At 36.0% G+C, this 25,505-nt stretch overlaps 2 protein-coding genes and 1 long non-coding RNA gene across 3 annotated transcripts; 1 reads left to right on the top strand and 2 right to left on the bottom strand.

The window, feature by feature from the left end:
* Nucleotides 1-174: 174 nt before the first annotated feature.
* Nucleotides 175-779, bottom strand: LOC113339817. Its single transcript, XM_026585038.1, has 2 exons — nucleotides 659-779; nucleotides 175-548 (listed from the first exon to the last, which is right to left on the bottom strand). The coding sequence occupies exons 1-2, from the start codon at nucleotides 765-767 to the stop codon at nucleotides 343-345; spliced, it is 315 nt and encodes a 104-aa protein (XP_026440823.1). The 5' UTR covers nucleotides 768-779; the 3' UTR covers nucleotides 175-342.
* Nucleotides 780-7,914: 7,135 nt separating this feature from the next.
* On the top strand, nucleotides 7,915-15,335 carry LOC113340149 (polyribonucleotide nucleotidyltransferase 2, mitochondrial-like). Its single transcript, XM_026585353.1, has 4 exons — nucleotides 7,915-8,121; nucleotides 13,261-13,417; nucleotides 13,696-13,943; nucleotides 14,052-15,335. The coding sequence occupies exons 1-4, from the start codon at nucleotides 7,915-7,917 to the stop codon at nucleotides 15,333-15,335; spliced, it is 1,896 nt and encodes a 631-aa protein (XP_026441138.1).
* Nucleotides 15,336-17,828: 2,493 nt separating this feature from the next.
* On the bottom strand, nucleotides 17,829-18,297 carry LOC113339935. The gene is made up of 3 exons (XR_003355191.1): nucleotides 18,167-18,297; nucleotides 18,011-18,082; nucleotides 17,829-17,916 (listed from the first exon to the last, which is right to left on the bottom strand). It is a non-coding gene; the product is annotated as an uncharacterized LOC113339935 (long non-coding RNA).
* Nucleotides 18,298-25,505: the final 7,208 nt, after the last annotated feature.

Genomic DNA, 25,505 nt, shown 5'->3' with positions numbered 1-25,505 from the left:
GCCGTGTTGGGCTCACGTCTAACCGTCAGACACGCACGCCTCCATGTAAGATACATTGGCGAGATCACATGATGAACATTTTCGCGGAGGTAAAAAATTTACCAATGTAGCATCGCGGGTAGGAGAATTCCATAACAGAATCACAAGTAGCGAAAGAGGGGAGGACATAATTTTCGTTTCAAAATAATAACAACAAAAATAAAAGGTTGATTAGATCGTTTATTAATGTATTTATTTGGGACAGTGCAACAAAAAAAAAAATGGGACAGTGCAACAAAGATAACGTGAGTCATCAACCCAGAGAGTGACTCTTAACCCTGTAAGCTTGGCCGGGCTCTGTTTCTACCAACAGCAAGATTGCATGTAACTTTGGACTTTTCCTCGATTAACATCAACCTGCTCCTCGCCGTGTGATGCAGCAACTGCTGACCGACAAACGCCTCCACTATAACCTGACGATATGCATATATTACTACTCTCTTGATCATTACGGCAAGGACGACCTATACATTGAAGTGATACGAAATTGGGTACTGCTCCTGCATTATCTGCATAATCGTGCACGCATCGTCCATCCATTAGGTAATCAATCGCTAGTATTATTATTCACAATTAAGGTTCAAAGTAAACAATATTATTTGGTTGTTTATATACTAACCAGTAATTGGTCTTGCAATTGCCTCGGCAGGGTACAAAATACCCAGAAGAAGCAAGCATAAACTCAGAGCGGCCACCAAAGTGAACCTAGACATCTTCATTCTTGACATTTTGGGTTTTGATTCTACTGCTAGTACTCTATAGTATATTGGTGCATGCAGATATTTATAGTAAGGTTCCCACTTGATGTGCTTCGCATTAACTTTTAAGATTTTTAGTATCTGCCAGATTTCAAATGCTTTTTAATCACTTAGCATACGATTTGTTTGAGCGGGATATGCAGTCCACAAGAGTAATGGTAGATCTTGAGATAACTTCTGAAGTAACGAAGCAGATTTTTGATCATGGGGAGGCTTTTGAGTCATAATGGCAAACTTTCCATCACAAACAAAATGGCCTAGAGGGCCAAAATGTTAAAAACATGTCATGATCACTGCTGGCTCAATTGTCACTAAAGTAGACCTTTCTTGAGTTGTTTTATTACATTGTAAGCACTAGGAATAGTAGTCAATGGTTAAGTCTTGGTCAGTCAATGGTTAAGTCTTGGTTAGTCTCAGTCTTATTGACCTTTGTCAAGGTCAATGTTCTGCATTGATTTTAGTACTCTTATACGGTATTAATATTGTCTGAAAAACTATTGTCTGCATTTTGAACATCTTTTGTAATATCAATAAAACTTTTCTCTATACAATTTTCTTGTTCTCATATTTCACATGGTATCAGGTAAGTTCTGATCCAATCCCAATTTTTTTTACATACATCTTCTCAGAATCAACAACACATTTTTCAATATCTTTTCTGATTGATTCTTCATCAATTTTCAATCAATTATTTCATCCACTTTGTTCAACCTAATCTTGGTTATTTCTTCATCAAATTTTCATTCTGCTTTGTGAATTGGTGTTATGCTAGTCTACACAAGGTGTAACAAGAATACTTCTAATAACATCAACCCTGATAATCATACAACAATGTCTTCCGCTGCAGAAATTCCTGATACTGGTAATACTGTGAATTTTTCTTTACCTTTCACAAATATTTCAAATTTTGTTTTACTCAAGCTAGATTCTTCAAACTTTCTTTTATAGCGTGATCAATTTGAGTCAGTATTAATAACAATTGATCTTTATGGTCATGTTAATGGTGATTTACAAGAACCTCGGGAAAGAATTTTGATTAATGGGGTTCTTAGTTTAAACCCAAAGTGGGTTCAATGGAGAAGAATGGATCGTTTTGTTGTAAGTTATTTAAAAGCTACTTTTTCTGGTGATGTCTTAGGATTAACTACTGCTAGAGAGATTTGGGAATTTCTTGAAAGTTTATTTAAAACACAATATATGTCTCGTAAGAATATGCTAAGGTATCAGTTATATGGGATTAGAAAGGGTAATTTGAAAGTCTCAGTGTATCTACAAAAGATCAAAGGCATTGCTGCTATTGGTGAAAAAGTTAGTAACTCAGACTTGTTAATGCATATGTTTAATGGTTTAGGCAGGGAGTATGATAATTTTGTGATATCTGCACATAATAGAGATGTTCCTTACACTTTTGGAGAATTAAAGGCAAGATTAATTACATGAACGATAGCTTCTTGATCAAGCACAGGACAGTAATGTTGTTTTTGATACTCAACATCAAACTGCTTTTTACGGTAGAGATGGTGCTAGTTCAAGTTATACTTCTAATCCTGGTACTAAGAAGAAAATTGGGTCATATGTTAATAATAAATCCAATGGAAATAGACCTGCTAGTTTTGGAAATGGTGATGCTAGAACTGGTACATCAGTAAATAATAAAACATCTGTGATAATGGTGATACTAGAAGAGGTCAATGGGATTTTTCTCAAGTTGAATGTCAAATCTGTTAAAAGAAAGGACATTAAGCAGATGTCATTTTCGATATCATCCTCCTCCATTTTCTAGCTTTGTTGGTGTTACTGAGTCTTCAAATCAAGGAAATAATACTATACAAAACAATACTTATTAGGAATTTACTGGTCTACATATGAATACTCTCCCAGTTAATGATGATCCATTTTCATCAACACAATGGCTTTCTGATTCAGGTGCTTCTGCCCACATGACCGGTGATCCTTCTCTACTTCAGAATACTTCTTCTTATAAAGGAAAAAATGGAGTTGTTATTGGCAATGGTAAGTCTCTACAAATAGCTCAGTCTGGTAACTCTACTTTGAAAGTTTCTACTGCCAGTTTTAAGTTGCAAAACATCTTACATGTGCCAGATATGAAACATAATCTGTTTTCAGTTGGACAGTTTACAATAGATAACAATTTTTATTTTATCCTAGATCCAAGGGGTTAAGAAACTAGAGATTTATCATCTGATGTTCTTTTGGCTAAGGGGAGAATAGTAAATAATCTTTATCCAAATTCTTCTTCTCATTTTCATCAAGCTTTTTCTTCTTTACATGCTTCTTCTGAATTATGGCATAGTAGACTTGGTCATCCTTCATCTAAAATTATTCATCAACTTAATTTTTCTAAACATATCATTTTAGATTCTTCCAAGTCCTTAAATCTGTGTCATCCATGTCATTTGGTTAAAGTAAAAGGCTTCCTTTTTCTACTTCTTTATGTCATGCATCTGTTCCTTTGTCCTTTATTCATCATGATGAATGGGGACCTTTCCATGTCCTATCTTTACAAGGATATAGATATTATATTCTTTTTATAGATGACATTAGTAGGTTTCATTGGATTTACCCAATGGAACTGAAATCTGATATTTTAAAATGTTTTGTTCATTTCAAAAGTTTAACTGAAAATTTATTCTCCACCAAACTTCAATCTTTTCAAACAGATGGGGCTAGTGAACTCATTGAAGGTCCCTTAGGCTATTATCTTGCTACAAATGGTATTAATCTTAGAGTTTCTTGTTTTAAAACTCTAGAACACAATGGCCTTGCAGAGAGAAAGCACATGCACATTACTGAAATGGTTAACACTATTCCTTTTAATGCATCTTGTCCAAAACACTTCTTGTTTGATGCTTTTTTAACTGAAACTTATCTCATAAATAGAATTCCAACTCTTGTACTTAAAAATAAATCTCCTTTTGAAGTTCTTTACAAAACTGCTCCTTATTATGCTTTTCTAAGAGTGTTTGGTACTGTTTGTTATCAATTTTTGGGTCAGTCTAGAAAAGATAAACTCTCCCCTAAATCTATCAGATGTATTTTTCTAGGTTAAAGCTCTTTACCTAAAGGATTTAAGTGTTATGATTCAATTCTTAGGAAACTTCATATTTCAAGAAATGTTGTTTTCTTAGAAACTGAATTTTATTATTCAAACAATTTTTCAACATATACATTTATTCCCACTTCATCTCATGTTATAACTGAATTATCCACTGATAACACTTCCTCATCTACTGAAATTCCTACTGATACTTCAATTACTATCATTACAAGATCAATGAAAGGTATTTCAAAACCAAAACTTTATTCTGATCATGTTATGCATGCTTCAATCAAACATCCAATTCCTTGTGTTTTTACTTCTTTGTCGGATATTCCCCCTGAGCCAAAAACATTTAGAATTGCTGTGAAAAATCCAAAGTGGCAGGTTTCAATTAAATAAGAACATCAACCTTTGAAGGATAATGATATTGGGATCTAGTTAAGCTTGAGCCATATATGAATATTCTAAGATGCAAATGGGTGTATATAACTAAATTGAAAGAAGATGCATGGTACTATTGATAGATTTAAGTCTAGATTAGTGGCTTTAGGTTAAAATCAACAAGATGGAGTTGACTACACTGAAACATTTAGTCATGTAGTCAAATTTACAACAGTAAGAGTAGTTTTCGTATTGGATATTTCTCATAATTAGAGCATAACGCAGTTGGATGTATCAAATGCTTTCTTACATGGTTTCTTGAATGAAGAAGTTTATATGGATCAACCACAAGGTTTCATTGATCCTGTTCATCCAGATTATGTGTGTAAATTGATGAAGAGTTTATACGGCTTAAAACAGGCCCCAAGAGCCTGGTTTGATAGACTTAGTAGTTTCTTGGTCAAGATTGGTTTTGTCAGGTCTATTTGTGATTATTTTATGTTCATATACACTTCAAATTGTTCTGTGATGATAATACTTCTTTATGTGGATGATATCATTTTGACTGGTAATGATGCAGCTCTTATGAATAAATTAGTTACTTCTTTATGTGTTGAGTTTTCCATGAAGCAATTAGGTGATCTGAGTTATTTTTTGGGGATTGAAGTATCTAAAACAAATTATTCCTTGATCTTAACACATAAAAAGTATGTATTGGAATTACTCACTAAAATAGACATGTTAGAATGTAAACCAGTTAATACTCCCGTAGTAAAAGAATCCAGGGCTTTTATTCATGATGGAACTCTACTTGAAAATGTTGTTGAATATAGGACTTTAGTGGGAAGTGTACAATACTTGACAATGACAAGACCTGATATTTCTTTTAAAGTAAATTATGTATCACAGTTTATGCATTCTCCAACATATGTGCATTTTTTGTTAGTCAAAAGTATTCTCAGATATTTGAAAGGTTCTATTGGCTTAGGAATTATTTTAAGAAAAGGTGACATATCCTGCATTACAGCATTTACTGATTCTGATACAAGAAGATCAACTTCAGGATATACAGTTTTCATGGGGAAATCCTTAATTTCTTGGTCTAGTAAGAAAAAACCTACTGTCTCAAGGTCATCAGCTGAGGCAGAATACAAATGCTTGTCAGTTACTGCTTCTGAATTGGAATGGTTGTCTAATTTGTTCAAAGAATTACATGTTCCAGTTACTTATCCTTTTACAGTATATTGTGACACTACTTCAGCAATTTTCTTAGCTGTGTTTCATGCCAGGTAAAAACACATGGAGGTGCGGTATCATGTTGTAAGAGATTTGGTCTTGGATGGTTTTTTAATGTTCAACATATTGCTTTTCAACATCAACTGTCTGATCTCTTCACCAAAGGGTTGTGTTTTCCAACATTTTCTTCTTTACTTCATCAACTTCTGGGAATCACTGTTACAACTGAAGATGTTGAACATTGTCGGTCTTCATTTGGTGTTGTTGCAGAAGATGTTATTAGTTCTCCCTTTACTAGATTAGCTTTAGTTAATACAGTGTCTTAAGATCGTGTTTTCAAGTTTTATACTGTGTCTACTAGTATAAACTTGTTGGGTGGTATTAGGAATAGTAGTCAATGGTTAAGTCTTGGTCAGTCAATGCTTAAGTGTTGGTTAGTCTCAGTATTATTGAAATTTGTCAAGGTCAATGTTCGTCATTGATTTTAGTATTCTTATCATGTATTTTAATACTGTTTGAAAAACTATTGTGTGCATCTTGAACATCTTTTTTATATCAATAAAACCTTTTTCTATACAATTTTCTTTCTCTGATATTTCATAGTAAGATTGCAAAGATGATTTGGTCTGCATTAACACCTATAGAGAATTGATCTTGGGTTTTCCCAGAATCAATGATGGCTTAGCACATAGTTGGAAGAACAATCATCTTACTCATTCGAGGAAAGTAGTCAGGGATCTTATGCTGCAGCGATAATTTGGATCATATGGAGTGAAAGGAAAAACATTATATTTTCAAGACAGATGAAGAATTGTGCCGACAATGCAAAATATTTCGTTCTCACTTGGGCTTCAGCCGCTGGAAAGAGAGTTGTTTTGCGAAAGTCGATGAGTCTTCAGCTTGCTCTAAATATAAGACATTGTCTGAACAGAGTTCTTTTGGTGAGGTCTTAAGTCTCACAATATTTCATTGAAAACTAAACGGATCTGTTATTGGAATGGGATTGTCAATTTTAAGTTTGAACTATTGAAATTGTTCATCTTGTCAACTTCCATGAACTTGTTCTTTTCTTCCTATTTCGGTTTTGGTTTTTGATACTTCTTTTGATATTTCTGTTTTTTTATGCTTATTCTTACACTTGACCTAAATCTATGAGGATTTCGTTGTCTCTATATTATTAACAAGATTTGGCAGTCTCTACTGTTAACAATTAATCACAAATGTATTATTCTCAAAGGGAGAACGAAAATTGACAAAAATGGGGTTGCCGGTTTACTCATTCAATTGTTATCTAAAAGATTTTATTGTACATTTTTCCCAAAAGGAGAATGAAATACACAGTGCACCGTACTACCGTGTACGTAAAAAAAAACATAATTATAAGAGATAACATTATTAAAAGATGGCTAAACTTATGAAAGGACGAATTGGTCGCTCGATTAAGGCGTCGCTGTGGTGTAAACCAAAGGAAAATTAGGGAGTTAAGGCGTTCTGCCTGATGCCAATGCGCCTTTAGCGCCTACGCGAGGCGCCCAGAGGGCCTTGTAAAATATAGCCTTAAAAAAGAGTGGCTAAATTGGGGCCTATAATACTTAATTGGGGCCTCAAAAATTTTTCTTCCCACACCACCAAATTATTATAGGCACCCAAACTTCTAAAAAATACTAATTTACCTCTACATTAATTCCTAAAACTCTTTCATATAAATTCTAATCTTTCTATTTTCAGTAAATCGAAAAACAAAAAAACTTTCTATTTCCATCCTAATCTTTCCAAATTCTCAAAACGCTAATTTTCATCTTCTTCTCCAACGAATCTTCGATCCAACCAAGAAGAAGGTAAATCTCCATCAACCCATTCTATGATTCTGCTTATCTTATTGATTTACATGTTTAAATCTTCGTTTTTGAGAAATTAAAACTCTGATTACACCCAGAATCGGTTTTTATTGACCTACCGAATAAACCGATTCTGGATTTTGTTCTAGACCATGAAGAGCATGCACAATAATCGTTTTACATTATGATTAACATCAACCGATTCTGGCTTGGAAAAGAAATATGAAAATTCATCACCAGAATCGGTTTAGATATGTAATATGTATAATTCGATTAATATAATCTTTTCATCTTCCTCTCCACAATCGGGTTTTATACATGTACCACATAACCCGATTCTTGTAGCCTCTCCAGAATCAGATTACTTATGTTTCTATATGTACCAATTTCTTATTTGATTTTTGTTTATATTTTGTGTAGAATGGACTTCGTACACTTACCATTTTACAATCGAGAGTTAACCTTGGAGGATATTCTGAGGAAACCAGAAAGAGTTCCAGTGAGAAGCCTATTAAGTTTGCTTTCGAAGTTGAGACCCGTCTTGAACAAGCTTTTGCACTGATTGATATATATGCTTTCACTTGAAGAGCTTGTTGAGGTCATGACGTTCGCCAGGATGAAGAGAAACATTATTTCAGCTGGGAGGAATTCCCACCAAGAATTGGAAGGTATGTTTGAAGAAACAGTTGAATATATGGGCATGGATGATGCAGAAGTTGCTGCTCTTGATGATGCTTCCGCTGGTGGTGCTGCAGGTGCTCCTGATGCTAAGACTTGTGGTTGTTTTAAGTCTTTTGGGATGGTTGATGTTTGTATTTTGTATGATAGTTGTGTGGTTGATGTTTTTATTTTGGATGATCTTGTGTTGAACTTAATGTACTTAATGTTTAAATTGATTCTAGCCTGACATGCCAACAATCAGTTTACTCGATACGTCAACATAAGACGATTGTGCAAGCCATTCTTCCTGGATGTTATTGAGCCAAGCTAGAATCGGATCACATATGGAAATATATAAACCGATTGGTGCCGGTGAAAATTCAAAATTTAAAATGTCTTTAATCGGTTGACATTGGCCGCAAGAAAGAACGATTCCCTGTGGAATATAAATACAATCGGGTTTTACAGTCCTTCTAAATGACCGATTATTTCAAATTATTTCACGTTTTTCAAAAAAATAGTCGTTTGGGACTTTCTCTATAAATAGATACCTCACCCTTGGACCCCATTTGCCTCAAAATTGATCATTTTATTCCCCCTCACTCCATATACTCCACAACTACTCATTTCATACATATGCATACAAGAAATGGCATCATTCGACTCCGAGGAAGATTTGGCAATCACGAAAGCATGGTATGCGGAAAATCGACTTAGACATCAATCCTTCTAAAGGGAGGATTCAACAACCTTTTGGGCTAAAGTACACAACACATTTAGGCAAGAGCATGGGAATCCTAATGCAAGAAATGTCCAACAAGTCCATAATAGGCACTTAGTCATCGAAAATGCGATACTTGCTTTTTTAGCTCTCCAACCTCGGATTTCTAACACTCGCCCCTTCACCTTGTCGATTGCAGAATTTGTAAGTCATTTTGTGGTTTTTTTTACGTAACCCATGTTGTTTTATCTTCCAATAAAACACCATTAACAAATGTAAGTTTGTTTTTGTGTTTTTGTAGCACGAAGTCGTGAAAACGCGCTAATTGGAGGAAAAGAGGAAAGCATTCGCATTTGATGCAAGCTATCACTTCTTGACAGAAAGAATCCCGTAGGATAACCCAGACTACTTGGATGCGGTATCGTCTTCGGAGGAGGAAGATTGATGGCTTTAGAAGTTTTTGTATAGGTTTTGTGGGTAGACATCTATGTAAACCCTCACGAGACTATAACTCGTCCACTAGGGTCGCTTAGGGGTTTAAAGACTTGATGCATGTGCTAAATGCATCCTACAGTAATAATGGAATGAATGAAAATTGGTAATGAAAAGGAAACAATCAGTTTATATATGTCATAAGTAAAATCCGATTTACAAAATCGGATTATAAACATGTCAACGTTAACCGATTATAGATGTCCTCTGTTTATTTGAAAACACCAATTAGAATCGGTTTACAAGTTAATGAACGTAAAACGATTCTTAGTACTGTTTACGAAAGAAAAAATCAAAATGTTGATGTTTTGATGAACTCTGTAACATTAGTTAATCTCACATCCAAAATAAAATTAACCCCTGATACGATTAATTAGTGCTAATTAATCAGGAGTGAAATAAGTAGTTTGGTATTTATTTTGATAAGGGGTGGTGTGAAGTGATTTTTAGTAATCTTTTTTGTCATCTATCTACTGGCCCCAATTTAGCATGGTAAAAAAGCACATGTCCTCGGTAGTTGGTAAATGGTATAATGCTTCAAAGATATTTACTTGGTGAATTGTGGAGATGGTCTATTGATTAAGATCCATTCACAATGGTAGGTAGATTTTTTGCCACAATGGGACTTTAAGAAAAAAAAGTGAAATTCTAGCTAACACCTCAGCGAACACATAATTTCCAAAATAAATAAATATATGATCAAAAAGACTAATAATTCAAAAATCTTGAAGTCTTAAGATTTTCGGGATCCGGAAGGTATCAAAATACTTAATGCTATTAATTGTAGAACACGTATATGCAATTCAAAGAACAAATTTTAGACCACATGGTTAATGACATTAGTCACATGATATATCTTGAAGTCTTGAACTAGCAGGATTGATGGCTCGTTCAATCATCAAAATAGACCACTCTTGAGTTGTCCTACGAAAGTTGAACTTTCGAGCAGATGGCTCTGAATAAGCCAATGCAAGCTAGTCTGCATAACCTTCCCACAGAGAGGAGATTTTTTCCACAAAGGGACCTTAAAAAAAAAAGTGAAATTCTAGCTAACACCTCAACGAACACAAAATTCCAAAATAAATAAGTATGATCAAAAAGGTTATTAATTCAAAAATCTTGAATTCTTAAGATTTTCAGGATCCAGAAGATATCAAAATACTTAATGCTATTAATGGAAGAGCACGGTGTATGCAACTCACAGAATAGATTTTAGGCCACATGGTTAATTTTGAGACAGTGACAGATTTTAGATGACTATTAAAATGGTCTCGAGGGACGAATTTTAATGGCATTAGTCACGTGATATATCTTGAAGTCTTGAACTAACCGGATTAACGGCTGGTTTAATCATCAAAATAGAGCACTCTTGAGTTGTTTTAGGAAAGTTGAACCTTTAGGAAAATGGCTTTGAATAAGCTAATGCAGGCTAGTCTGCATAACCTTCCCATGGGGAGGAGATTTTTACCACAAGGAGACTTTAAAAAAAAAAGTGAAAATCTAGCTAAATAAATAAGTATGACCAAAAATATTATTAATTCAAAAATGTTGAAGTCTTAAGACTTTCAAGATCCGGAAGATATCAAAATACTTAATGCTATTAATGGTAGAGCACGGTGTATGCATTTCACAGAATAGATTTTAGACTGCATGATTAATTTTGAGATAATGGAAAATTTTAAATGACTATCAAAATAGTCTCGGGGGCCGAATTTTAATGACATTAGTAGTCTTCCTCGACTAGTGGAATTGATGGCTCGTCCAATCATCAAAATAGACCACTCTTAAACTGTTTCACGAAAATTGAACTTTCAGTTAGATGGCTCTGAATAAGCCAATGCAGGCTAGTCTGCATAACCTTCCCATGGAGAGGAAATAGATAAGTATGACCCGAAAGATTATTAATTCAAAAATCTTGAAATCTTAAGATTTTCATGATCCCGAAGATATCAAAATACTTAATGCTATTAATGGTAGAGCACGGTGCATGCATTTCACAGAATAGATTTTAGGCCGCATGGTTAATTTTGAGACAGTGGCAGATTTTAGATGACTATTAAAATGGTCTCGAGGGACGAATTTTAATGACATTATTCACATGATATATCTTGAAGTCTTGAACTAGCCGGATTTGACATCTCGTTTAATCATCAAAATAGATAGGGCTGTCAATGGATGTTAACGTAACGGATACTGTCTCTTTCGCTGCCCTTGCCATTAAAAATTAGCGGATATCCGTTATCTGTTAAATTCCGACGGAAATAGGAAAATCAAAAATGTTGCCATTACGTTGGATTTATCGGATACCGGATATTTATCCGTTACCATCCGGTACAAACAGAAAATAGGCTAAAAACACATATCAACTATTAAATCCAACAAAACAGGTTCTAAATCCATGTCACACATACACAAAAACAGACATACAAATATTCAGATGTTCTAGGCTTCTAGCAAAAGAAAAAATCATGTTTTTTGAAAAGAAAAAGACATCTCCATGACTCCATCTCCATTTTCGACGATACACAAACACAACACAAGAGAAAAAATTTACACGTGCAATACGCACGTTAGCGGATAACGGAACTAAACCTAACGGAAATGTACGGTTCCACTACCGTTACGTTAAGAAGGGATTATCCGTCAACTTATCGGTATCGGATATCCGTTTACCGCTATGTCGGACGATAGCGGTAACGGCTAACGGATTATCGGTATCGGCTAACGGAAAATCGGTATCCATAGACAGGCCTAAAAATAGACCACTCTTGAATTGTTTTAGGAAAGTTGAACCTTCAGGCAGATGGCGCTGAATAAGCCAATATTAATGCACACTAGCTAGTCTGCATTACCTTCCCATGGAGAGGAGACTTTTACCATAAAGGGACTTGAAAAAAGGTAAATTCCGGATAACACCTCAAAGAACACAAAAATTCAAAAACAGATACTATAACAAAAAAGGGTAAAAGATGACCATAGACGTGCCTTTTACATCCCTGAAATGATATGCAGTCAACGGTCAACATTACATTTAACTAGACTCAATGGTATACAATAAACAGTCGATAACACATTTTCGAGTGTCCCGTACGAGTGCACCCACGTACTTGGCTCAGTTAACTGGACTTATTGTTACACTGTCAACTATCAGCAATATGTTTGTTGTAGGAAACTAGAGTGAATGAGACCTTGTTTGACCTAAAACCGTTGCGAAAAATTTACTGTGAAAGATAGAAAAGTTATAATACCATTGCCAAAAGTCCAAAATGTCGTTTTTGGAAATTTGGAACCTCAAAGGTACGTGCGAATTATCACCTTTTTATAAGTTCTTTCCCGACCAACAATTCCATGGAGAGTTTTTTTTGTTGTGGTTTCAAGTTTCAGAATATTTCAATGACAACTTCCATGTTTTCTTCTCATCTATCTCATTTTTGCAGGATCATGTATTCTTGTCATGGATCTGGGCATAAGCCTGAGCCTGCGCTGGGCCCAATATGATAAGTCTTCTAGTCAGGGATGTGCAACGGACGGACGGTTGCGGATTGGGAGTCACCCGCAATTAAACCGTCAAAGTTGCGGATTTGGAAAATTGAACCGTAACCGGCCCAATCACCCGCGGATTTGACATCCACGGATTAGCGGGTGATGCTGACCGGATGCGGATTAATCGTGGATTTAGAGAATTCTGTTTTTTTTTTAAAAAAAGAGTCTGCCTATCTGTGAAAATCCCTTCGTATGGGTAATTGATCTCTCTATTTATGTTAACTCACTGTCTCACTCCCATGATAATAAATTAATAACAATGAAGCAAATGCCAAAGTTTTGATGCACAACATTATGAGTATAATATAAACTTATTAGGTAGTAATCTTAATTAACACTGCAACAGAGAAGTTTAGTGATCTTTAATCATTTGATGTAGCACCTTTTTTTTGAAAACGAATTTAATTTCCTCTATGAATTGACAAACAACAGGATAAATTTCCTGGATTAGTGCTTTAGCAGGATTCTTGTCCACATTAGACCATCTTTGGCGGATAATTAACTGCTACCTTGTTTTGTGTTTATATTCAGTATCAAGAGGAGGGCACTACTTCTTTTTCCAGTAGTTCTCACAACGCACGGAGTGGATCACATAAAAGCATCGAGAAGTTTCAAAACCTTCAGTTTCTTCAAGAAGATTATGCAGATCTTGAAATGTTCTCTGAAGAGGACGAACCTCTTATTCCTAGTAAATTAAATTAGAGATATCTAACCTAATCTAAAATCTAAAACTCAATTTTTACGGGTGCGGGTGAATCCGCGGATTTCAAAGTCCAACCGCAACCAAACCGCTAAACCTTACGGATTTGAAAAGTCAACCGTGTCCGACCCATAGACTCTTGTGGATTGATTTTCACCCGCAATTTTACGGACGGTTTCGGGTGAAAACCGCGGTTTCGATTTTTCTGCACACCCCTAATTCTAGCAATTGTTTGACCAATTTCTGTTCCTCGTTCTCATTCACAGTCATGGCATTGTCATTAACCCTATGCGGGAGAAGAAATGCAGCAAATCTCCAATACTTTCCAAACATACCCAAAAATGCTATTAGGTTATACCAGACATACAAAGAAGAATTTCAGATTGGATCTTGCTGTTTTAGTTTTGAAACAACACCACCTAATGAATTTGATGGTTCTGGTGCTGGTGCTGGGGTTGTAATGACAATGCGAGATATGCAACCATCTACGTTAAGAATGAACGCAGGAGAACAAGTATCAAAGATCTTGTCTACTGCTTCACTTCTTAATCCTTGTGGTAATATTCTAGACTCTTCTCCACGCATAACAGTTGATTACCAAGGAAAGTAGCATCCTTGTCAGGATATTCATGGTCCACGAAGGGGCGGCAGCGGTACTCGTATTATTCGTACACCTATACGACCACTCTTTCCTTCAGGCTTCTACCATAATGTGCAAGTAAATGCAAGAGTACTATGTTGCAGCGAACATCATGATATAGATGTATTAGCTGCAAATGCAACATCTGCAGCTCTTATGTTGTCAGACATTCCTTGGGGTGGCCCGATTGGAGTTGTGCGAGTAGGAAGAATACAAGGAGAATTTGTTGTTAACCCCGTGAAGTCTGAACTTGCATGTTCTGATATCGACTTGATTTATGCTTGTACTCGAGATAAGGCGCTAATGGTAGATGTGCAAGCTCAGGAGGTGTCAGAAGAAGATCTTGCAGCGGCGCTAAACCTAGCACATCAAGAAGCTGCCAAATATATTGACCCTCAGATTAAATTGGCTAAACAAGCTGGGAAATGTAAGAAAGATTACAAATTATCAATGCTGGTTAAGGATAGCACTGTCCAGAAATTCGATAGCTTGGCAGAAGCACCATTTGAAGCTGTTTTCTTTCCTGATTCTGCTGCATGTGAAAAGACTAAAGGTGCAGAATATTTGGCAAAAATTATTGGAGATGCAAATAAAGTACTAGAGGTAGAGGAGAGCCATGATATAGAAAAAATAGAGCCGCTACATCCATATATGGTGGACAAACTGCGGAAAAAGATTTTCCATAGATGGAATGTTGAAAATGGTATTAGAATTGATGGGAGGCACTTTGACGAAGTTAGACGAGTAGATTGTAAATACAGTCGAGTCTCGTCAGGACTACAAGGTTCGTCATTTTTTTTGTGTGGGGCGACTCAGGTTTCGTGCACCGTGACACAAACAATACCAGAAACGGATGAAGCTGAACCTCATGCTGAGTTTGTGGATGCTAAGTATAGGCACTTTTCTAACAGAAGATCCTGTGACATGATTATTAGTTACCCCAGATACTTATACAAGACTCGACCCTTTAGGATTGATGGAGACTGGAAAAATTGCGGAAACAGCGGTAATGAAGATGAGGATGGCAGTTTTATGGAGAATGCTTTTGTTGCAGTTTTACCTAAAGAAGATACTTTCCCTTATGTTGTTCGTTGCAACTCACAAGTTGTACGTCATGATGGTTCTGCCTCTACGGCCTCTGTTTGTGGAGTGAGCATTGCATTAATGGACGCTGGTGTCCCGCTAAGGAAACAGGTGGCAGGCGTTTCAATGGGTCTAGTAAGGGAAGTTCACTCTGGAAGTACTGTGCATGCTTACCGGTTTTGACTGATTTGTCAAGTTAGGAAGAGCACTTAGGGGACATGAACTTGAAAGTTGCAGGCTCGTGGGAAGGAATTACTGCAGTTCAATTGGATCTAAATGTTGCTGGAGTTTCTCTAGACATTTTATGTGAGTGCTTAGGACCTGCATCAAAGGCTCGTCTTCAAATCCTCGATCGCATGGAAGAAGAGATAATTGTTCCTCGTTATTGTGCTTCAAATGAATGGTTATGGCCATACCCAATAGTAGCCAAGTATTTTATCCCTGCACAGCCTGTTGATCGTGTGATGTATGCAGATGCGGGTTGTACGAATGTGATATCGATCTGGTTAGGTTTGGACATGAAACAGGTTCACGAATTACATGCACCGAAGAACAAGAACAAGACGGTATGATTGCAGTGGTTGCAAAGAGCAAAACAAGTCATTTAAGAGTTCTTGAAAAGGTTAAAGATATGGATGGGATGGAGGTTGAACTTGATTACTCGACATACTACGATGATCCTGATGCCACCCGAGAATTCCAAGACGAAGCCGACTATGATCGTACTGATGCCCCAGCAGAATTCCGAGATGACTCTGATGATTTATCAGACTATGATGATTCTGATGCCGCCAGAGATGCCGACCGTGAACTCCTAGACTACTATGATGAGTCACCAAAACGTAATATCCTGTATGATTATAGACGAGTCTGGCATAGTTGTCAGTTATAGAAAAGTGCGTTTCCATTGTGTTGTGGTATGCTTTGGTGTGATTGTTTGTTGTTAAGATAAAGCAGCTGGAGATTTAATAAAACTACTCAATGGTAACCAATTCTTCACACGGGAAGTATCACTACAAGAAAAGTTGAATTAAGGGACCAGGCATTTTTGGTTGGAAAAGCCCATATTGAATCGCTCTAACCTTTAAAGCACTTAATTTGGCTCTCGCTCTCGAGTTGCAAAAGGTGAGATTTCTACAAGTCTAGAGCAGCTAGGCAATCGCTTTAGTAATCAAGCAACTATCATATAACGTCTTTTTTATTAATTGCTTCGTGGCTAGACAGACCTTCCTAGAGCAAACAAAATAATGATCGCTTTAAAGCTAGACCAACCAAAATACAACAAGCAAAATAATGATCGCTTTAAAGCTAGACCAACCAAAATACAACAAGTGAAACACTGATCGCTTCATAGATAGACCAACCATATTAGAACAAGTGAACCTGAAGTTTGGTTGCTTACATTTTTGAGCTACCAAACTTTTTTCCCGGAATTATCTAGCCGATTTCGATTTAGATAAATCCCAAATTGAAATTAAAATGAAACTTACAATTAAAATTGATACTAACACAAATTATGAACCAAATTAAAAACTGAATCAAGTTTTATTATATCACATAGATCAATTTACATCATTTCTTAAAAAAAAGAAAATCTTTACACGAACAAAAAGATCAAAAACACTAACCAATCATTTCTTTAAAAAATGATGATTACAATTTCCTTAATTTTTAAATAAAAGATGAACACTCCTTCGACTTTGTAGCACCAAGCTCATGATAAGAGATTCATACTTCCATCATTCTTGTGTTTAAGTTCCTCTCTGATCATTCATCATTGGGATCTTGATGGAGTACTCATACTCTAATAACATCATGGAAGGAATCAAAATCACCGTGAGGGATTAGGATGTAGCATGAAGGAAGTGATTCACATAATTATAATCAGGAGATAATGGATTCTCATCTATAAAGTCATCAAACCTCACAATGCACCTTTAAAAGTTCTCCATAACTAGCTAGCGCAAATCCTAATAAAGATAAACTCAATTAGAATTAACAGCACAATGACAACAATTTCCTGGGCAACGAACGAAACCACTAAGGGAAAAAGTGGATAAATGTCTAGTATAGATACCACTGTCATCAATATGACCAATGTTAAGCTGAACTGAAGAATGGTCTTTTGCAGTAATAATTCTCTTTGTAGCAGAACTGCAAAACCATCGTAGCAAAGAGGGCACTCTGCTCATTCTCCTGAAAGAAATTAAACACAATGTTAATGCTTTAGGTTCGTTTAACGAGATTATAGCACAAAAGTTTACTAATTTGGTAAAGAGCTTACATGGCCTACCAAGTGCAAAGAATCCAAATTACCGGGATTAACATCATTTCATCATCGGGGAAGCATCCTTCATCATAAGAAATTATTTCTTGGTTCATTTCGCCTTCAATTAACTGCATCCTACAAAGAGATATGATTGATCGATGCATCTTTATCCATCAGAAATTATTACTTCAGTACAAAAATTCCATACCCAAAGTCTCTTGAAATACATAACCTAAACAGACCTAAAAAGGAAAATCAATTGAGTACAGTAAAATTAAGCCCAAAATTAAACAAAATCAAAAGACAAGATACTTAGAAAATCCTTTGGGAGCATGTTATTCAACTCTAATTCGATTAAGAAACAATTATTAGAAAACGAACCAACTTCTACTTGTTCTTCAACTCCTCTGTAATTCATCTTCCATTTTCTTCTGCCCTCTTTTCCACCTTCTTCTTCTCAATCCCCTTCTTTATATCCTCCTCCACTTGGTTCCCCTGTTTACACCAACAATTACAGAATCAGTACAAAAATTAGAAATCAAAAATTAAATTTCTATAATCAAAATCAACCAAATCAAAAGGAGAAAACCTCGTCAGAGCTGTCAATGTAAGAGTTTTCCACTGTTCTTAAGTATGATTTTGTTGCACCCCTCAACGTAATCTATATCGAAAAAACAGACATCAATTTCACTTAAATCTTCACTTCATCTCAATGTAATCTACATCAACAAAACAGACATCAAACCCTTAATCTTTTGATTTTGTTGCACCCCTCAACGTAATCTACATCAACAAAACAGACATCAAACCCTTAAATCTTCACTTCATCTCAAGTTCACCTCAAACCCTTGTTTCTTGAAATCTTACAGACATCAATTCCCTAATTCTATTACAGATTCATCTTCTACAACATCAACGAGATCAGTTCTTCCCTCTTTTCTCGATCAGTAGCAGCATAAACATTGTCAGAATATGAAATAGATATCTTTTTAGATTAAGAGAGGTAGGGAATGATCTAGGTGTGTCTATTAGAGGTGGTGTTAATACGAGTACGTGATTTGATGCAGAACCAGAAGAACATGTAAATCCGATGATATAAATTAGGGTTTTGGGGATGAGTTCAAGATGAAGTAAAATAGAGAAATCTGTGATGAAATTAAGGGTTTCCACTAGAAATAAAGCTAGGGTTTGTGAGGATTCAGTATGAAATCGAAAAGAGAATCAGGGATTTGGGAAATCAGTGAATTAAGGTTTCGTGGAATTGTTCAAAGGAATATGTAGAAGATGAAATTGAGAGTCTTCGGGGAAGATTAGAGATGATTTTTTACTGAAATATAGAGATGGAAGAATCGAGTTTTGTGATGAAGATTCGAAGCAATTGAAGCTAACGAAACTTGGGTTAAGGTTTTTTTTTCTGAGGGAGGGGAAGATGAGAGACGAGAGAAGTGAATGAAGATAAGTGAGAGAAAAAAAATCGTTTTATCTAAAAGAATTTGAACGGATAAGATGTGGTAGGATGGGGTCATACGGATTGTGAAAATATTTGGACCTTATAGATTTAAGTAAAGAGTGTCATACGGATCAAGGCAAGTGTGTTTTCTTTGTGCTTTCTCTTTGTGTTAATACGAACTCATGTTTTCGGTTTAATTATCAACCTTCGACATAAAAAAAATCCATGAAAAATATTAATAAATTTAGCACATTGTTATCGACATTTTGGTATAAAAAAATCCAAAAAATGTATAAGAATGAATTGGGAAAATGAAAAATGAATTCGATAATTGGTATGTTTCTTTGTGCTTTTGTGCTTTCTCTTTGTGCATACGGTTTGAATTTCGACTATTCGCATTGGTCATGAAGTAATTTTGACAAGTCATATAGGTCATGAAGTAGCTTTAGTTCACACTGGTAAACTCTATAACAATGAGTACTCAGTCATTAGCCAACGCTCGTTCTTCTTTGCGTAGCTCCTTCATCTTCTTAAACGTATAGTATTGAATTGGTGAGAATATAGACAGAGAATTAGAGTTTCATACCCATCCACAAAAATCCAAACCCTGTAGATGCACAGAATGAATCCTAAACGGATTGCATAAATTAAGATTTTCTTTAGGATGTTGATACGGATTGCATAAATTAAGCGACGGTGTAGATTCGTTTTAGGACGCTCATACGGATTGAGAAGCTTGTGTGTTTCTCTTTGTGCTAGTTCAAACTCGTGTATTCGGTTTTATTATCAACTTTCCATATGAAAAAAATCCAAAAAATATATCAATAAATTTAAGATATTATTATCGACCTTCAATTATAAAAAAAATTCCAAACATATATGGGAATGAAATAGAAAAAATAAGAAAGTGTGTTTTCTTTGTGCTTTCTCTTTGTGCTTTTGTGCTTTCTCTTTGTGCTTCCGGTTTGAATTTCGATTAGTCACATAGGTCATGAAGTAATTTTGACTAGTCAAACAGGTCATGAAGTAGCTTTAGTTCACACTGGTAGACTCAAGAAGCATAAAAACTATGAACCAAGAAGCTCCGGCAGGATTCTGACTTCAAATGTGGTATAACGGCATACAAACTATGAAGCACGAAGCTTCGGGAGGGTTCTGACTTCAAACTTAGCATGATATATCATCAAAATCGATAAATATAAAGCTCGGTGTCTATCCGAACTTAAAATATGGTATAACGGCATACAAACTATGAACCAAGAAGCTTCGGCGGGGTTCTGACTTCAAACATAGAAGAATACATCATCGAAATCGATAAATATGAATCTCAGTGTCGATTCATACTTCAAATGTAGTCTAACGAGATACAAACTATGAACCGGGTATGGATACAACGCCGGTTTCAATACCAACAGTTTTGTCGGTCGACCTCACTCACTTTCTCTTGGATTACGTCGTCTTCTCATGTTATTGATCATTTTAGCCGCATGTCCATACTGTTTAGTCAATTTCACATGTTATATATTAACCTTATCCAACATCGCTCGCTCCACGCGATTTTCCTTGGATTCCATGGGTATAATTGTATTATTGCCTATTAATTTGAAACGAATTTCACCCGTTATCAATCAATTTTATTCAATAGTTACTCGATTTTTCTTGGATTCCATGGGTTTATATGGTTGACTATTAAGTCAACTCAGATATTCATTTAGTTCGCTTAACGTATCCGGGACCAAAAATTTCACCTTGGCCAAGCTGATTTCTATTTTCCACCGAGATGAGAACTGATGCGTTAATCGGCATAATTGACCAAGTTCCACAGATTTTTTGACAAAAGAAATTATCGATATAATTTTAGATTTTCAAGGTTTCGGTAAAGCTCCGAGATCCATTTCATGTTGTAGTATAGTTTTTTGGTTTCTTTTGTTTGTTTGTTTTTCCTCGTTTGGAACCAGTTAAAACAATAGTAGCCAGAAAAATGACCTAGCGGACTGGAATCGGTTTCAAACGCAACCGATCCATCAACAGTTCGGTGGCAGCTTTGAAATTGAAAACCGAGGTGTATACGGTTTGGTCAATGGTTTTGCCTAAAAACCGGACCGACAGGCCATTGTGCACCCCTAATAGTAAACTAAGATAACAACCACGATATGTATGACGCTAATCTAACCAATAAGAAACTAAAATGAGATCATGATCGGTTTCAAATGCCTACTTCCAAAACTGACTTCTCTTTTGAACTTGTGGTGGCCGCTTAAACTTGGTTGCTCAGAGAGGTTGTACCAACCGATTCATTTTTTAGTTGCTAGGAGTCGGTGCCTCAAAGTGAATAGCTACCTGAGCACTTTTCAAGCTGCTATAGATGACTTGAAAGAGTGATGTAGCGAGCAAACACATTCGGTCGTGGCTAGATATTAGATGACACAGGTTTGTAGCCGCCAAACTTTATGGCAGTTGCAACTTTGGATGCTTAAACCCTTAAAGTGACTAAAATTATGGGGTCTTGCTGGGATTTTGGTCTCTTAAACCAGGTTTTCTTGTAGTGTATAGTCTAATATAGTTTGGGTTCAAAATTAGTTCATGACTGCTTCAAACACACTAATCACTGACCCTTATTAATGATACCTGAAGCAGAAAGAGACACTGGAGATGAGAGTGAATATCGAACAAACCTGGATATCCTCCATAACATGAGCCAAATTAGACCACTTTGCAGTTGATTTCGTCTTATCATGCAAACAAATTTCCCTTCCTTCTCCATCCACTTGATACGCATAATGGCAACTTCAAGATGAAACTTAGCTTATATAAAGACAACTCTCTTTGTTGATGTTTAGAAAATCTCTCAAAACTAAACACAAGCTCTAATCTTGCTCATATGATCAACCACAACTTTGGTGATCATATATATATAGAACTATGAATTCCTTTTCCTAGTCCTATTACCTTATTACATGTCTTTCCTTTTCTTAGAACTAGATGACTTCTAATTCCCTTAGGATTACATCAATTTCCTAATCTTGTCCTAACCAGCTTGTTAGTGACTTCTATGTTGAAGTTTAACCAACATTCTCCCCGTTAAGCTTCAACCTTACCCGTGACATATCTTGTACTTCAATCAATTGTCTCATTTCTTCAAACTTGATCCGAGCTAATGCCTTTGTCAATGTATCTGCTTTCTGCTCAGTTACTGGTATGTGTTCAATGTTAATGACCTCCTTCTCGATGCATTCTCGTATGAAATGATACCTTTTTTGAATGTGTTTCGTCTTCCCATGAAACACTGGATTTTTAGTGTGTGCAATTTCAGACTTATTATCAATCTTGATGAGAACTTTTTCAGGTTCTCTTCCTTTGATTTCACCCAACAATTCTTGAAGCCATATTGATTGTTTAGCTGCTTCTGTGGCGGCCATGAACTCAGCTTCGCATGATGACAGAGCTACTGTGTCTTGTTTCTGTGAGCACCATGTAATAGGTGCTTCTCCTAGATAAAATATATGACCAGTTGTACCTTTTTCATCATCTTGGTCAATATTATGACTGCTGTCACTATACCCAACAATTCCTTTTGATCCTCCTCTACCATACTTCAATCCATAGCTGATTGTTCCTCTTAGATATCTCAATATCTGCTTTATTACATCACCATGAGACTTGCGTGGACTCTGCATATAACGGCTTGCTACTCCCACAGAGAAAGCCAAGTCTGGTCTTGTGTGTAACAAGTATCTAAGGCATCCAACATTTCTTCTATAACTCGTTGGATCAATCTCAGCTTCTTCTTGTGCCTTTGAAATTTTAAGTCCAAACTCCATTGGTATCTTAGTTGGATTACAAGTTTCAAGTCCTGCTTCTTTCAGAATTCTCCTTGCATAAGCTTCTTGTTTAATCTGAATCTCATCTACTCCTTGATGGACTTCTATGCCAAGGTAATAAGTGAGTTTTCCGAGGTCTGACATCTCAAACTTGACATTTCTCTCTTGAACTCATTGATCACCTTAAGGGAGTTTCCAGTCAAAAATAGATCATCTACATAGACTGCAATCACAAGAAGCGTTCCCTTTTCTTCTCTTCTGTATACTGATGTTTCTTTAGAGCACTTAACAAATATGATTTCTCTTAAGATTTGATCTAACTTTGTATTCCAGGCTCGAGGAGCTTGTCTTAGACCATATAGAGCTTTTGATAACTTATAAACCTTATGCTCTTGTCCTTTTACTTCAAAACCTTCTGGTTGTTCAACATACACATCTTCTCGCAATTCACCATGTAACAATGCTGTCTTAACGTCTAAGTGGTGAATTTCCCATGAGTTTGATGCTGCTTCTGCAATTAATAAGCGTATTGTTTCAATTCTAGCAACTGGTGCAAAAACTTCATCAAAATTTATGCCTGATTCTTGTACATATCCTTTAGCTACAAGCCTTGCTTTGTATTTATTGACAGTACCATCATCATTCCGTTTTATTTTGAAGATCCACTTAAGACCAATCACTTTTACCCCACCTGGATTATCAACTAGAAACCAAGTCTTGTTTCTGTTGATTGAAATAATTTCTTCTCTACATGCTTGTGTCCATTTAGTCGAGACATTTCCTTCCTGAAAATTCCTTGGTTCATCATTAACAGAAAGTAGCATAATTTCACATTCTTCTGCAGCTTGAAGAACATAATCCTCCAGATACTGTGGCTTTTGAGTCTGTCTTGTTGATTTTCGTAGTGGAATGGGTTGAGTTATTTCATCGATCTCCTCTTCTTCTTCTTCTTCTTCTACTTCTTCGTTATTCTCAGTGTTTTCATTATTCTCTTCTTCTTCTTGATTAACATCATTGTTTCCATTGGTATTGATGATTATGGGTCCTTCGCCTTCATCAATTACTTGACCCCATCTCATGTGAAACATTTCTGGATCCCTACTTGGTCCATCATTAGTTTCTTTCCAGTTCCAGTTTGCTTTTTCATCGAATACCACATCTCGACTCACTATCACTCTTTTCGTTGTTGGATTGAATAATCTGTAAGCTTTGTATCTAGGCTCAATTCCTATATGCACAAGAGTCTGAGGTCGATCATCCAGTTTCTTAATAGTTGCAGAATCAACTTTTGCGTATGCTTTGCAACCAAACACTCTTAAATGATCTATGTTTGGTTTTCTCTTTCGCAAACTTTCATATGGAGTCATGTCTTTCAGAGATTTCGTAGGTATCCTGTTTATTAGGTATGTGGAGTGTCGTACAGCTTCTCCCCATAGATAATTAGGTACCTGCATAGCCTTTAAAGAACTTCTTGTCATCTCCATTAGAGTCATTTTTCTCCTCTCCACCACTCCGTTTTGTTGTGGTGTATATGGTGTTGTGAGTTGCCTTTTGATTCCATTTGACTCACAGAACTTGTTGAACTCTAAGGAAGTGAACTCTCCTCATCTATCAGCTCTAAGCATTTTGACCTCCTCTTTTAACTCTTTTTCTATCAGATTTCTGAAAGCTTTGAATCTGTCAAATGCTTCGCTCTTTTCTTCCATAAGACTAGACCACATATATCTTGAGAAGTCATCTATAATAACAAATATGTATGTGTTATTTGCAAGGGTTTGTGGTGTAATAGGACCACATAAATCAGCATGAAGAAGCTCTAATGGCTTTGAGGCTCTGAATGTTGTTGCTTTTGGAAAACCTTGACGAGTTTGTTTCCCAACTAAACATGATTTACAGATTTTTGCTTCATCATTTATCTGTGGTAGTCCTCGAACCATCTTGTTCTGAGACATAGTTTTTAAGGTTCTGAAACTTATGTGTCCTAACCTTGTGTGCCACTTCCATGTCTGATCTTCCAGTCTCATATTCAGACACAATGGCCTTCCAATCATGAGACTTATCTTGTAGAGTCTATTCTATGAGCGTGAGACTCTAACTAAAAGTCTTCCACTTGGGTCATGAACTGTTAGATAATCTTGTCGCATTCTAACATCACATCCAACTTCTGTAGCTTGTCCTAAACTTAGAATGTTGCTTTGTAAGTTTGGGATGAAGTAGATGTTTGTGACAAGCTTCTGTTCTCCGGTCTTGCTCTGAAATAAAATTGATCCTTTCCCTTCAATTTCTACAGAAGATTCATCCCCAAACTTCACTTGTCCTTTGATTTTCTCATTGAGTTCAGAAAAGTAGTGTCTCTTACCAGTCATGTGATTGCTGGATCCATTATCTAAATACCAGATTCCTTCTTCTCCATCCTTTGATTCGTAGTTCTTTGGTATTAGTTTCCCTTCGTTTAAGAATACAACTTCGTGCATGAAAAGAGCTGTATCTGCTTCCCTTGTTTCATTCTTGTTTGTTTCTTCCATCTTTTGTATTCTTTCAGGGCATACAGAGGAGAAGTGTCCTGGTTTATCACATCTGTAACAAATAATGTTTGATCTATCTTTATTTTCTTTCCCTTGGTTTTGATCATTTTGACTTGTTGTTCTATCTTGTGAGTTAAACCTTCCTCCCCTTTCTCGGCCTCTGTTTACTCTACCACCTCTTCCACGACCTCTTCCTCTTGTCGCAGATTTTTGTTGGTAAGAGTTTGTGTACAAGAGTTTTCCTTGAGTTTCTCCATTGTTTTCTTAATCAAGGATTCTTTCTTCATA

This window comes from Papaver somniferum, unplaced genomic scaffold (assembly GCF_003573695.1).
Source record: "Papaver somniferum cultivar HN1 unplaced genomic scaffold, ASM357369v1 unplaced-scaffold_21, whole genome shotgun sequence".
Lineage (NCBI taxonomy): Eukaryota > Viridiplantae > Streptophyta > Magnoliopsida > Ranunculales > Papaveraceae > Papaver > Papaver somniferum.
Note: the sequence above shows the minus strand (reverse complement) of the source record. Positions and strands in the feature narration are given on the sequence as shown.

What these genes read in the sequence shown, in the direction of transcription:
- LOC113339817 (XM_026585038.1), bottom strand. Translation starts at nt 767, where the DNA reads ATGTCAAGAATGAAGATGTCTAGGTTCACTTTGGTGGCCGCTCTGAGT. An exon ending in AATTGCAAGACCAATTACTG is followed by an intron (nt 549 to 658) that starts GTTAGTATATAA and finishes ACGATTATGCAG; the next exon opens with ATAATGCAGGAGCAGTACCC.
- LOC113340149 (XM_026585353.1), top strand. Translation starts at nt 7,915, where the DNA reads ATGACGTTCGCCAGGATGAAGAGAAACATTATTTCAGCTGGGAGGAAT. An exon ending in GGACGAACCTCTTATTCCTA is followed by an intron (nt 13,418 to 13,695) that starts GTAAATTAAATT and finishes TCTCATTCACAG; the next exon opens with TCATGGCATTGTCATTAACC. An exon ending in GAATGAACGCAGGAGAACAA is followed by an intron (nt 13,944 to 14,051) that starts GTATCAAAGATC and finishes CATCCTTGTCAG; the next exon opens with GATATTCATGGTCCACGAAG.